This window comes from Pithys albifrons, chromosome 8, assembly GCF_047495875.1.
Source record: "Pithys albifrons albifrons isolate INPA30051 chromosome 8, PitAlb_v1, whole genome shotgun sequence".
NCBI lineage: Eukaryota > Metazoa > Chordata > Aves > Passeriformes > Thamnophilidae > Pithys > Pithys albifrons.
The window spans coordinates 34805001-34819132 of NC_092465.1; the positions used below are offsets into that span (position 1 = coordinate 34805001).

A 14132-nucleotide genomic window follows, 5' to 3' on the forward strand; every position below is an offset into this window, starting at 1 on the left:
AATGGGCTGCCCAGGGAGGTCGTGCAGTAACTGTCCCTGGAGGTGTTTAAGGAAAGACTGGACATGGCACTTACTGACATGGTCTGGTTGACTTGGTGATGTGGGGTCATGGGTTGGACTCAGTGATCTCAGGGGTCTTTTTCAACCAAATTGATTCAGTAAATACCTGTCCCTCACCCTGGGGTCCCGGCCTGGGAGCAAGGTGTGGCATCACCCTGCACTGAGCAGTGGAGCTCTCTAGGCACAGAGGGCACATGAAGAAGCAGCTCCCACTCCCTAGGCAAGGTATGCCCTGAGCTCTGAGGTATGTGGGCCACACACACCAGCCCCATGGTGCATCCCCATCCCAGAGGGGCCCTCAGCACTGAGAGGCATGTGCTACACACACACCAATCCCACAGCAAGCCAGGGAAATGGCAATCCCAGGCTATAAATATTGTGGGGCAGTGCCTCTCCTCCCTCCCTCCCTCCCTCCCCTGATAGGAGCCACACAGGCAGATGGGTGTGGTTGGGGTCAGATTCCTGCTGGATAAGGACGATGGAGGTGTGAGGACTGGAGGTAAAGGGAGTTGTGGGGGTAAATGAGCTCTTGGGACTGTCCTGAAAACTAATAGGGAAACAGCATGGAGTTTGAGGGATGCTTGGTGAGGATTGTTGTCTAGATCCCTGGTGGTTGCTCAACCTCTGCCGAGCTCAGGTCAGGGGGAGTGCAGCTCTGAGCTGTGGCTGGAACAGAGAAATTCTGGAATAATTTGGGAGGGACCCTAAAGCTCATCTCATTCCATCCCCTGCCATGAACAGGGACACCTTCCTCTAGACCAGGTTACTCCAAGCCCCATCCAGTTTGGCCTTGAACACTTCCCAGGAATGGGTCATCTACAAATTCTCTGGGCAACATGCTTCTCTGAGAGTATCTACAACATATTGTTGAGGGTGCTGTGATATATAACATACGACTGAGAAAACTGCTATAATACTACTGATAATATTGCTACATACAACATACTGAGAGTAATGCTATAATACTGCTGAGAGTACTGCTATATGCAGCATACTACAGAGAGACCTCCAATATATAGCATACTACTGAGAGTACTGTTGCTTCTCTGGGCAACAAACACTCCAGAGAACATTTGTGTGCTGGCCCAGACACCTCTATGTGCCAGTTGCCTTCTCAACACTGGGCCATGGTGTAGGAGGGAGATTCTGCTGAGAAGACTGCCTTAAGTATCCCAGTCCCTGAAGAAGCTGGACTGCACACACCATGCTGCAATATCCCTAAGTAAATACTGTCAAACTACCTGGAGGGATAATTAAGTGCTGTTCATTATGCATTAGAAACACTCTGCTAAGGGTGCTTACATACAAGGCAGAACTAATGTATCATCTGCTAAAAGGAAAAGGATTAAGAGGTTGAGAACAAAAGGGTAAATTTAAGTGATTTAAGCATTCTCAGCTGTAACAATGGTTGGGGACAGCTGGTAAGAACCTGTTTTTCCCTTTCAAAGCAAAGAAAAGGTGATATTTCTGTGTTGTATCTTACTAGCAATATGTGGTAAGTTATGTATTTTATCATTCGCTAGCGGATTGTGATGCTGGAGCATTGAGGTGAGTATAATTTGTGAATAAAATCTTGATTAACTACTTGTTATTGAAAGTGAGGGAGGCCCAAGACTCCTGATACAGTATTTGCTAGATGTACAGAGTATCTATCCATCTTGTGTCTGTCACTGTTCATGGGATATTCCTTGCATTGTACAGGAACAGAGACATGGATCAGATCAGAGGGGCAGACAGAAGGCCTTCTACCTAGAGGTATGTGGCCATGCAGAAGTCCCAGTTGCTGGGACTAAAAGACAGTGCGGCCCTGGTGGAGGCGGTCCCAAACCTGGCTTGTTCTAGAAGAAGCATGTGGTGGAGGCAGTGCTCAACTCTCTCTGAGCAACAGAGGGGAAGACAAGTTTGGTAACTCAGTGGAAGAAAAGATCTACACTTTCTTCTCCAGAAAGAAGATGAAAAACGCTTTTGGGTGGGATGAGGTTTGAGGCATGTTGCCTTTTTTCACCCAAAGGAAGAAAAGTTTTGCAGCTGCTATTTAAGCAGTCACATCTCAGAGCTTAAAATAACTGAGCCAAGGGATGATGTGATACCCTGACAGTGAAAGCTGGATTACTTTTCTTTTTCCACAGCCTTGTTCAGAGGCCATCTCTTGGATTTTGTTCCCTCTTATCCTGTCTTATTTAGCTGAAGCATAACCTGTGCCTATTATGTATTTAATTGCACTTAAATGGCTCTGTAAATATGATTTGCTACTCAAACATGAATTTATTTGTGGTGGTGGGTCTGTATTTCTCAGTTTTGAAATTGGATTCTCAGATGCATGAGTGCTGTGCCATTCTACTGGTTCCAACTAAATGTGTGTGGCCCAAGGATCTGACTGTCCTTATGGAATCTGATCCAGCTAAACAACAGTCCACACCTGCTTAAATTCATGCAGAAACAGCAGCAAACATAGTAGTTTTAGGGGTTTCTTGCAGTTTTATGTGTCGTTTCTCCTTGTTTCTGAACACATAGTTGCTCTGGTTTTGAGCTAGGCTGGTAAGAAGAGCTGTGAATGAGACTTTTGAAGAACCTTGGTTGAAATGTTTTCATGCCAAGTTTAAAAGTCCTTAAAGAAAACAGTTTTCTTTGCCTTCAACCTGACAGACCCACTTGAGAAAGGGTACGACAAGAACAAGATGAATACATCTTTACAAACAAGGTGTGTGCATCTGCTTGCAGATGCAAGGCAATGCCTATTTGTGGATAAAGAAATGGTGATTGGTGGGAAAGAAAGTAATTTTTTGTACACAAGAAAATGGCTATTTCTACAAAAAAGAATAGCTGTGTGTAGGTAAGAAAATTACTAATAACTTGTAGAATAGTGAGAAACGAAATAGCTGTTGAAGAGTAAAAGTAGCTGTTTGTAGGTAAGAAAATGACTGAAAGAACCAATTAACTTGTAGAAGAATAGTGAGAAAGGAAATAGCTGTATAAGAATAGTGAGAAAATAAATTACTCATTATATGTAACAGACATTTTCAGGAAGTCTATACCTTTGGAGTACTTTAGCCAATGAGGAAAGGAAGAGGTCATTATATAGCTGCGAAAAATTAGGATGAAAAGGAGGCTACATCCTCCAGTTATTTGAGAGATTTTCACTAGTATACTCAGTAAGCTCTCCCTTTATTCATCAGTAAAGTTATTCTGGCAGAAGTCCTCTCTCTGCTTTGTGGACACTAACCTCTGGGGACAAGAATTTGCCGTAGAGGTAGAATGAGTGACATCCATCAGTGCTGATCTTCTGTGACTGGTTATTCCAAGAGAGAAAGGGTCTTTTCAGCCAAGACAGAAGCCTGCTGGCAGCCTATGGAAGATTAAACTCTCAGGGGTATGCCAAACAGTTGTCTTTGTTCCCTGCTCTGGGATCTACAGTTAGGAGTTGTTTGCAGCTTTGCTCTTGGAAAGGCTACTGCACACCAGAATGAGATACTTCTGAGAGCCTGGATTCTGCACAGAGAATAACACATAAATAAGGTGTGAATACTTAGGAGTATGTGTGACAGGGTTTGATTGAGGCTGAGAAGTTGCAGGAGAGCATAAGCGTGGAAACAAGTGCAAGACAGTGAGGTCTGAGCAGTTCCCTACTCTGGGTACCTCTGTGTAGAGTGGGGGCTTCATGTTCAGGTTCTGCTCAGTGTTCCCATTCTGTGACACACTGCTAGCCTTGACTGTTTCTGGATCAAGACTGAATCCTACTGTGATGGATGTGTAAACACAACTGTCTGATGAATAAAGCAGTGATCAAGCCGAATTGTGTGATTTGGGGGGTTGGCAGACTGATACTTTCTGTAGTAAGAGAGAAAATGAGATGATAGTGTCAAGGGCATCTTTTGTGCCTGAGCAGTTGAGTGGACTTGGAATTGCTGAAACAGTGCAGAGCAGTCTCCACTTTTCCTACACCAGCTTCCTGAAACCAGTGACTTCTTTTACTAGTCTTGATCTTATTACAGACAGAAGTGTTTCTGTGCCAGCCAAGATGCCAGTGTAGCCTAGTGAACAGAGCACAGATGAATTTTCAGGACACCTACTGCTGTCCTACTATAATGACCTCCCTGAAGAGTTTGCTTGCTTCCTTCCTTCATCTTTATCCCTACTGCACAGGAAAGCAGGGACTGATTTGGAGGACTTTCTCTTTGCAGCATCCACTGCAGTGTTAGTATTTAGGTACAGTCAAATGCTAACTGCAAACCCAAAAGCCTCTGCTGCCAGCAGAAGTTCAGTATAGATATAAATAAAATCTAGGATTTGTGTGTCCTTTTTGGTCTAGCTGCTGCCAAACTTAATATAAACCACCTTTGCCAGCTCCTGGATTTAGTGATGGTTGTAGCTGGCTGGATTGGAGAATCTGCACCATTGTGCCTGCATTTTTTTTTTGTGACAGTGTTAGCTGTTAAGAGTATTAACTTTTCTCTCTGATTTGTTTTGCATCATAAGTTCTGTAACTTCAAACCACTATACAAACAGAGGGATTTATATGTTTTTTATGGCTGCACATTGTTGAAGAGCAATATTCTGCACTCAAAATGGAAGGGTTGACTAGAACTGCAATTTGCAATTATGTTTTTGGCTACTATAAAGTAATAGAAAATTACAACATAGTAGTGATGCAGTTTCTTTTCAGTGTCTTTTGGGCTACCTGAGTTCCACTTGATAATGTCTTGTAACAGGGTGAGGTTTGGCTATGCTCAAAAAAAGAGTAAGGAAAATAATCCTGTACTTGAAAGCTATTTGTTTCCCCTAAAGAGTCAAGGATGTAACAGAAAGCCAGGTAGAGGTATTGGTATATTGTCCTCCTGCTTTCTGAGTGATAGTTAACACTGGCAGCTGTGGAGCGAGTGTGCATTAGCCTCATTTGTGCTCCTCTCCTGCTCCTCTTCAGACTGTAGAGATGCCACTTGGGTTCCCCTTTGGAGTGATGCCGAAAGGGTTTTTGTTCTGATTTTCACATTTTGTAGATTTTAGGAACACAGTAGTTGTAGATTTTTAGAGGGTTAATATTTCTAACAGTTTAAATTTAATGCCTTTCTATCACTACCCCTGTCCCAGAACAGGGAGCTCAAATTCCTTTAGTTAATTAATCTTGTTTAGACTCCTTTCCAAGGTAAAGAACTGAAGGATATCAGAAGGCCCACAGAACGAAACATAAACATAGGTCAGAGTGACCCAAAAGCCGAAATTGAATGAGCTCCAAGAGATCTTTGTGTGCCTGAGGAAGAAGAGCTGATGAAGACAGAGGGTCCTGACGACCCCAGACCCAGTTCCAGGGGGTTGGACCAGGGGTGGGACTGGGACTGGACTGAGAAATGTGTAAAGCAATGATTGGAAGGATCTTATTATAAAAGCCATGGAAACAAGAACTGAGACACAAGCATGTCATCCTGTATTCCTGTGGGCTGTAGGCCCTGTGTTATTAAAGGACCTTTACTTTTTATCTTACCCTACACTAACGTGGCTCAAAGTCCTGTTTTTGGGGGGTGGGGTCACTCACGGCATCAGGAGATTCAGTGAAATGCTGCTCTGCCCTCTAGGACTGCCTCTGTTCAGGGAAACAATGATGTTTACCTGCATAGATTTGAAACCCATTAATGCTGTTGTTTTCCAATGAAATTTGGTTTGGTTTGGTTTGTTTGTGGAGCTTTCTTTTCACACTTTCATCCCTGTCTGATTACCCCTAATCAGCTGCCCTGGACTGATCACACCAAGTGCCTCTGGTGTTCCTGTCAATCAGGAGAGTTCATAGGAGATTTCAGCTGTACTCTGGAGCAAGCTGCAGTGCTCTCTTTTGCTCGAGTTCCATGCTGTGTAGCAGAGCATGGGAATAATAGGCTTAGGCTTAGAGAGACAAACTGCAAACTATCGTGACTGCTTCTTGAATGCAGGAATAAAGGAGAGATATCCCTTAAAAAAACAAACCAAAACCCAACCAACAAACCAAACAAAATCCAAACCAAACAGCTGTGAAATGTGCTTACCAGTACTGAGATAGTGCAAGTATCTTAAATTCAAGGTAGTTAAATATTATCCCTGAGTAAAATGGCACTAATTTTGAAGGTAAGACCATACAACACTTAATATTCACATAAACCATCCCTGGCCTGCAACCTCCTCTCTCTCTGAGTAGTAGCAACGCTTCCATCTGTGCAGAAGCTGTGACTTCTAGTTACTCCTGTTGTGAATATCCATCAGGAAGACGTTAACCTTGCACTTTTTGAGGCCTTAAGAGCTCAGTTCACTTAATTTATTTTCTTTAATTGCAAAGAGCATTAAAACTTTCCTTAGTCCTCATACTTTTTTGGAATAAGAGGGATTCTCCTACTAAAACTCCAAATAAAATTAGACATCAGATTTGTTGCTGCATAACTGAGGTTATGCTTTATTCAATAATTTCATAGCACATTACAGGACAGGAAAAAACTCAATTTAAAAATAAGTTTATCATTCCTTCTGTGTTGTGTTTCCCTTTTGATTTCAAGAGGCATTCTGGAAGGAATTAGATCTTCAATTTGCTCTCCAAACAAGACTATTTATAAAAGGTTGGATATACTGAGGGGTTGTAGAGTAGGGAATCTTCTTTAAACATACCTTGCATTTAGAAGTGATTTGTTTTATCCATCTTCTCTCTGTAGTTAGTTCTCATAATATTTTAGAAACCAGGTTTATTTTGTTCCTATCTGATCTCACTTAATTGAAGAAAAGAAAATGGTAGTTAAAAGCTTTCCTGTCTGAGCAAGCTAATCCTGTGAACAAAAAGGTCTTACTTTCATGCCCCAGCAGCATAAGTCACTGCTAGTAAAGATCCCAACCAAACATGATAAACAAAGCCAACGGGTTCAGCACTTCAGCATTCAAATATATCCTTGTATTAGTCAAATCAGTCTGGTGTTTAATTGGAGACTCAAGGAAATCTGCTTTGGCACTCCCCATCCTCTCCACCTCTGTCTCGGCTCTTCTGTGTATGAAAAAGCTATGGAGTAACTACCCCAAACTTCCCCTGCTCCTTCAGTTCCCCTGCTTCCGTTTCGGGGAAGGTTTATGACTTACTTTCCTTCTTTCCCCGCTTTTGAGGTAAACGGGTGTCTCCTCGTTTATTAACTGGCTGCATCGGACCCTTCCAGGACCTTTGTGGATCCAAGGAGCGGAACTTGACCAAGGAGCGGAACTTGAGGGAGGGAGGAAGAAAAGGAAGGAAGGACGGCAAGCGCTGGTCTGCCAGCTCTGGGATGGTCTGCGTATCCATCTAGCTGCGGGCTGGTGGAGCGTCGCAACATCGCGGCGGTGGCGACGGGGAAGAGGCTGCCGGAGGCCTGTTGCTGCCGGGCTTGCTGTTCCCGGCGCAGTGCGGGAAGTTTGGCGGGGCGGTGCCTCCGCCGCCCCCGCACCGCCCGCCGCCTTCCCTCCTCCGTCACCGCCCGCCGGCTCCGGGCTCCGGGCGCGGGGAGCTGTCCACAAAGGGAGGTGCTGAAGGCAGGGAGGAAGCCGAGGGACGCGGACATCTTCGTTCCCCTAATTTCCTCCTTGCCTTCTGCAGCCATTTTGCACCAGCAGAGCTGAAGGGAGCGGGTGGACTGCAGGGGATGAAGGGAAGAGGGTAAAGAGTTGCGGGGAGCGAAGAGGCAGCCATGAAAGATCCCGACTGGTGTGTCTGCTGAGACTGGCTACCTGCAGCAGCTGTCATCAGCATCATGGTGAAAAGGAAAAGCTCAGAGGGCCAGGAGCAGGAGAGTGGCCGTGGCATCCCTCTGCCCATCCAGACCTTCCTATGGAGACAAACCAGGTGAGAGAAGCAAGCCCTGGGTACTTGGGATACAGCTGCAACAGGGCATGGAAGTGGGGAGGGAGGTGCAGGCCGGTTGCTGCCCACAGGCAGAGAGGAAGCGGTTATTGCAGCAGCAACATGAAGGCATGAAACAAGCTGTTTTCTTTGCACTCAGTATAGAGAAATTTGTGAGGGCTGGGAAAGATTTGGAGGCAGCTTAACCTAGTGCCTGTCCCAGCCAGCTTCTTGCTTTGACTTTAAAGCATCCATGTCTCTATGCACTTTTCCCTTCCTCCCTGTCCCTCCCCTCCCTCATCCCATCCAACCCGCCTCTCCCTCTTTTGCCTTTTAAGAGAACTCGTGGAGCTCTGGTACCAGAAGCAGCACTCAACAGTGCTGCACCAGACCTGCAGCTTTGCTTGTATCTGTATTTGCAGCTGTCCTGGGAGTGTAATCTATGCTTTGAGAGGTCAGCATGTAAACAGATATGTCAAAGTCCCACCTTATTTCATTGGGTTGGAGAGTAATGATGTGTGAGGCTGAATGTATGGCTGGGGCTTAATGTTCCTTGTGAATCCTGTCTCTCTCCTGTCTTAACAGAATTCTAAACTATAAACATTGTTGGAGCAATGTGGGAAGTTGGAAGGTTTGAAGGTTGTGGCTGTAATTTAAAGCTTCTGTCACAAAATCTCTTTATGCTACAGTTAGTGTCCTCCAAAAAAATAAAATAGGGTGACCTGATTAATTTTTTAAATATTTGACTCTGATCCCATTCTGGAGAATGACAGCAGAGAGTGGGTGTTCTCTGCCTACAAAGTATAGTCCTGTATTTCATTGCAGCCCTTTACATCAGCAGCTGTAGAGAAAAATAATTAGCACAGAGCTGGCAAATGAATCTCTGGTTTAAAACAGAGGAAAGGCAAAGCTCAGTAATATATAACACCTTTTAAAGAGAACATATTAAAAATCTTTCACTGAGATAAAATGGCTGAAAATTGTCTGATGGAAGATTTTATCCCTGGGGAACAGGACTTCTACTGGCAGATGAATTAACAACCTCTTGGCATGTTAATATGGGTACTTTGTCTTTGAGAAAAGGTAACAGCCTTTTGTCAGGTGTCATGAACAGGTATCTGAACATAGTTTTGGCCTTATGTCTTCCTCTACAGTAAGTTTCTCAGCATTTCACCAACTTTTTGACATGAGAAAAATCCTAGAAATAACTGAACAAAATCCACATAGAGGTATTGGGTCTCTAATGCTTTTTCTCCCTTCCTTCAGTGCATTTTTAAGACCTAAACTGGGGAAACAATATGAAGCTTCCTGTGTGGTATGTACATGTTTCTCTTTTTCAAATCTTTTTAGTAACTAACTTTTCATACAACTTGATCTCACTATGGTGGCTGATCAACAAGCTTCTCATCTTATGCCAGAAGTGGATTTAGCCATTCAGCTTAATTTTCTGCTTTTATAACATGAAGGATTTGAAATTTTTCCCATCTAGAGAATTTTGATATCATGTCCATCTCTAGGCACAACGAAAAGAATTGATTTAGATAGTAGTAATAGAACTCATTAGTAATTAAAGGAAGTAAACAATGGTATAGGCAGACTGAGCTATGACAATCCAGGTCTAAACATGCAGTTCATCGTGTGAGTGTTGTGCTTTCATGTAAGATTGATGCCATTTTGGTTTGTGGTTACAGGAGTTTTGTCAGATTTAAAATATTGAAAATCTAAACTTTACTAAAAGGCTTTGAACAACACTTTTACCATTGTGCAAGATGGGAAACACCTCCTTTACTGGAAACTAGAGGGAGCATATAGCAGCATAATTAAGGAGAGGTTATTATGCAGATACAAATAACTCCTATTTCTAACTGTATTTCAAATAAAACCTCAAGTTGCTGCCTAAATGGAGAAGAAAGGGAAGGCATGCAGCAAGTTCAAGTAAGCTGGGTTTCTAGAGAATTTCAGAATTCCTTGAATGGTTTCTGGTCTTTGTATAAGTTTAAGTACATTAAGCAGTTGCAGCTGAACTTGACAGAGTGGAAAAATTTTGTCCGGACATGTATCTTAATAGTTTAAAGTACTTTGGTCTCTCTGCAGCAATTTTCTGACTTCCTTCTCATAAGATATTAAGCTAGAGAACCCTTAGCTGTTGCTGACTCATTTTCTTCTACGAAACCCATAAATTTTTCAGGGTTTTTGCTAGATACCAGTGATAGAGGACTTAGTGTGTTAGTGAGTAAAATGTATTGCAATTCTAACACATGGAGCAGAAGGCATCATCACTAGCTAATCCAATTGACTGTTCCTGTTTTTTGAGAGGCTGGAAAATGGAGCTTGTTGCCTTGTATCCCTGGCAGTGTGCAGGAGCCATGCCTTGGAGCACCTCTCCTCTGAGGCTGTGGCCTCACCTGTGAGCCAACACCTGTTGCTGTTGGGTAGAGAGACAGTTTCTTTCTCTGTGCCTTCTCCATGATGTATTTATCTGTCAGTGACTTCCCTGTGCTTCCAACTGTGCTGTTGGCATTAGATCTTCCTCTGTGTCCTCAAGCACCTTTCTTCTATTAGCACATACCAGGATTTACTAAGTGTAAAAAACAAGCAGCACCAAAAAAACCCACCAACAAACAACCCCTAAACTGCAAGACAACATAAATCACATGATTCAGCAAAGGGAAAGGGACCTCTTAAAATGTCCAATTAATTTTCACCCCTTGAATTAAGAACTTGATTCTTCTCCAGTTTTTAAAATAATCATTAAATTATAGTAGAAAGGTTTTAAAGGTGGGGCTTAGTTTTGAGCAACTGATGGAATACAACTTGAGATGCTGCATCTGCCACCTTTTTTGTTCATCTGTTTCCTATCCTTGCTGATGCACAGGAATGTCTGCCCACATCAACATATTCTCTATTATCCAGTGGAGCAGCAGAGTTCTGAGTGCATGAGTGAGACAGGGTTTCTGGTACTTGAGAGGTACTTGACTTATCTTCTGCAACATCCAGCTGACTAACACCCCTGTATTGACTAACATGCCTAAAAATACTGTGGACCTGTTATGTGATCTGTCCATTTAAGATTATCTAGCCAGAATTGTTGTAAGCATGTCTATAGGCTGTTAATATCTGGCAATGCAAATGACCCAACATTGTGCAGTATTCTATTATTATTCTTGGGTCTGAACTTGCTGCAGTAGAATTTGCTGCATATTGTGCATTGAAGAAGCAGATGCTGGAGGCTTCGATTCAGTGAGTACAGCATCTGGTGTGCAAGAGCAGACTGCATTGCTTCTTTGAGCTTTGCTTTATACCATAATACTTGAGGAAAACCCTGTCCCTTTCATAGTCCTGTTTTCCTTACCTGAACAATCACACTGACTTCAATTGGTCTATGAATAATAGCCTTTAAGCTGAAGATAAATACCCTCTCCCCCATATGCTTTTGTGCCTCAGTAATGATCTTCCTTTTCCCTATTCTGAAATTGTTCCATCGTGACACAATGTCATTCCTAATGTGCATGAGTCAGAGCTGTAAATGACCTCACAGGAATGCATGTGAGTGCTGCACAAAGCTAATGCATTTTTGGGGTGATGGTAAGAAACTTAAGGATATGTGTAAATTCTTTTACCCTGGGTGGCAGTGGGCATGGAAGAACTCAAATATTTTCTGGAGGATCCTGCAAATTCAAAGTTTACCTCTTTTCTGTTTTTTTAAAAACTTGCTTTTGAAAATGCATTTCATTGTTATGAATAACTAAAGTATAGATATGGAAAGTTCAGGAGGAGGCCACCTCTATTTTATCCAACCAACAGACCTGGTTGCAGAAAACTGAGTTTTTAAATACAACAATTTTCTGTAAATATAGTGCTTGGCATCTGTGTTTTATTACTTGCTAATGTTTATACTATTGCTGTGTTTAGTAAAAAAATGGAGGCTTACAATCCCTTGTGCTATGAATTCCTAGATTAATGTTTTAGATCTTTCTAGGAAGTCTTTCTTGCACAGCAGACCTGCCCCAAGCTGACAGTACTGTCTGCCTGCATTTCAAGCTCTTTTGAATCAGGCAGAAGTGACTTTAGCAATGGTCTCAGCTTTCCATCATGATGCAACTTGACCTTTGGAAGAACAGGGCAGTAAGGTCCTGTCCAAGGACACAAGTCCAGCCAAAAAAGCACTAATCATTTCTCTGTGTTTCTGCCAGGAACCTTCTGTACAAGGCTAAGCACTGGGTCCAGCTCTTTAGTTATTTTTTTCTTCACATACAATCCTATAGGACTATTCCCCTGGAGGAGACCAGACCTGCAGCTCCTCTGGCACTCCTGAGAGGATGGAATAAGGGATGTTGAGCTTCCTAAGGTCCTGTCTGTCTGGTGGGGACTGGGGGTCTGGCTGAGCCCTTGCTGCCTTATGCAATTCACTGTAGGTACAGCTTCCTTGGGCTTAGAGCCAGAGAAGTTCATGTGACTCAGGCAGAGCTGTTTAGGAAACCATGGCAAAACCCAGCCAGAATCAGCTCTGTCCTATACTGCTCATCTAGGCGTCTTCAGGCAGCGACGTGTTCCCATTCCAGCAGCAAAGGCTGACCCTGGTCACAAGGTAATTGACAGCCCCTTTGGTTCTTGGTGGAGAAGGTAAAAAGAGAACAGCAGAAGTGGGAGGGCAGCCAGACAAGGCTGACTGCCACTCCCCGTGAAACAGATGTCACCACCAGGCAAAAAGGAAAAAGGCCTGTGTAAGTGGCCCTGAGGGAGCTGAAAACACACCCAGAGCGTTGCTGAAAGGGGCTGCCCTTTCTTCAGCCAAGGTATAACACTGACTTCTCTCTCTACCACCTTAGCACATATTCTTTATCTGCCTTGGGTGTGTGGAGTGTCTCAGGCATGAACAAGCCTCCTGTAAGTGGGTAACTGTTTTCTCAGCCAAGCTGCAGCCCTGATCCCTGAGGCTGCAGCTGCAGACATACCCATAGCATGATAATATCTGTCTTCTGACTGACTTACAGCAAGCTTATTCAGACATTCTTATTCAGCCTTCTCATTGAAGCATGTAAGTCCTCCCAGCTGTCGGTGCAGTTGCTTAGTTCATGTAGGGTCTTCTGTCTCAATGTCTGTAGCAGGTCCTGAGAGTTAGAGTAGGACCACAGTAGTCCAAAAGGGAGGCTCTACAGGAGCATATGCTAACCCGGGCCTTGCATCTTGAGTGTCTGGTTTAGACAGAAGCTGATGTGAGCTGGATGGACCTTTATGAAGAACTCCAGGCAAATTCCACAGGAACACTTGTCCAAAGAACTGTATGTTCTTGTTCATCTGCTTGTGACAGTTATCACTATGGGGATCAATGCCAGCTAGTTCCTGTGCTGGCAGTACATACACAGTAGCAGTTATTGTACCAGGCACTGCCTGTATCAGACAGGGACACTGAGTGGTTCCCATACAGCAGCTTTTGTGTTTGAATTTTTGTGGCAACATACGGTGTGAGGATAAAAAAGGTTTTTTGAGTTGACAAAGACCTTTGGAGCTGCAGGCAGTGTCTTAGGCCTATTAACTGGTACCTTTTGGTACAGAGATGAGAACACTGAAACTTAATTAGTCCTGTGAGAAAAACCAGCTGTCTAGCAAAACCAAAATGAGATAAGAAGGTTTTTGAGAGAAGCAGGCATGAGAAGAAGAATGTTGAAGAGATACATTTTTCAGACAACAAACATCTGGGCAAAAAGTGACATCCAATTAGAAGCTGTAATAAGGTTTATAGACACTGTGATACAACCTATAGAACTTGGCTATGGGTGGGATTTTACAATATATATTATGTAACTTGTAGTTAGAGGGTATCTTTCTTTTTCTTTCTTGCTTGCCTTTTTCTACTGTTTTTCTTTCTTCATGGAGTGATTTAATAAAATGTCTTGTGTGTGACACCTGCGAGCTGTGTCCCCTTCTTTTTGGCTGCTACGCCCTAAAGCCATTTTACCACAATACAGTACTTCTGTCTCAGCTACCTGAGCTGTTCTGGAGGCTTATCTTTCATTATGGTACAGACATATATTAGGCTTTATGCTCAGGCTAGGAAAGAACAGAAAAATCTGGTGGCTAACCATGTAGGGGAAAGCTTCATGTGTGCTCAGAAGCCCAAAATGTGGTAAACGCAAGGCTAATTTAAAAATACAATTGCAAACTCCTTGGCTTCCTCTTGAGTTTCTGAAGCATGCAGAATGTGGACCATAGCTTCCAGAAGGCAGTTTGATGCCATTGAAGAACCCAGGAATGAGAC

The 14132-nt window shown here is 43.2% G+C and overlaps 1 protein-coding gene across 14 annotated transcripts in view; it reads left to right on the forward strand.

The window, feature by feature from the left end:
• Positions 1 to 7330: 7330 nt before the first annotated feature.
• The window catches only part of UNC80 (unc-80 homolog, NALCN channel complex subunit), a 126146-nt gene continuing 119344 nt past the window's right edge, over positions 7331 to 14132 (forward strand). For 7 of the 14 annotated variants that reach the window (XM_071561726.1, XM_071561727.1, XM_071561720.1 and 4 more), the window contains exons 1-2: positions 7333 to 7876; positions 9140 to 9188. In XM_071561726.1, the coding sequence (XP_071417827.1) occupies positions 7785 to 7876; positions 9140 to 9188 (141 nt within the window). In that variant the 5' untranslated portion in view covers positions 7333 to 7784. Of the gene's footprint in view, positions 7877 to 9139; positions 9189 to 14132 lie in introns of all 14 variants that reach the window. The other 7 variants (XM_071561716.1, XM_071561721.1, XM_071561717.1 and 4 more) reach the window with 2 other exon arrangements.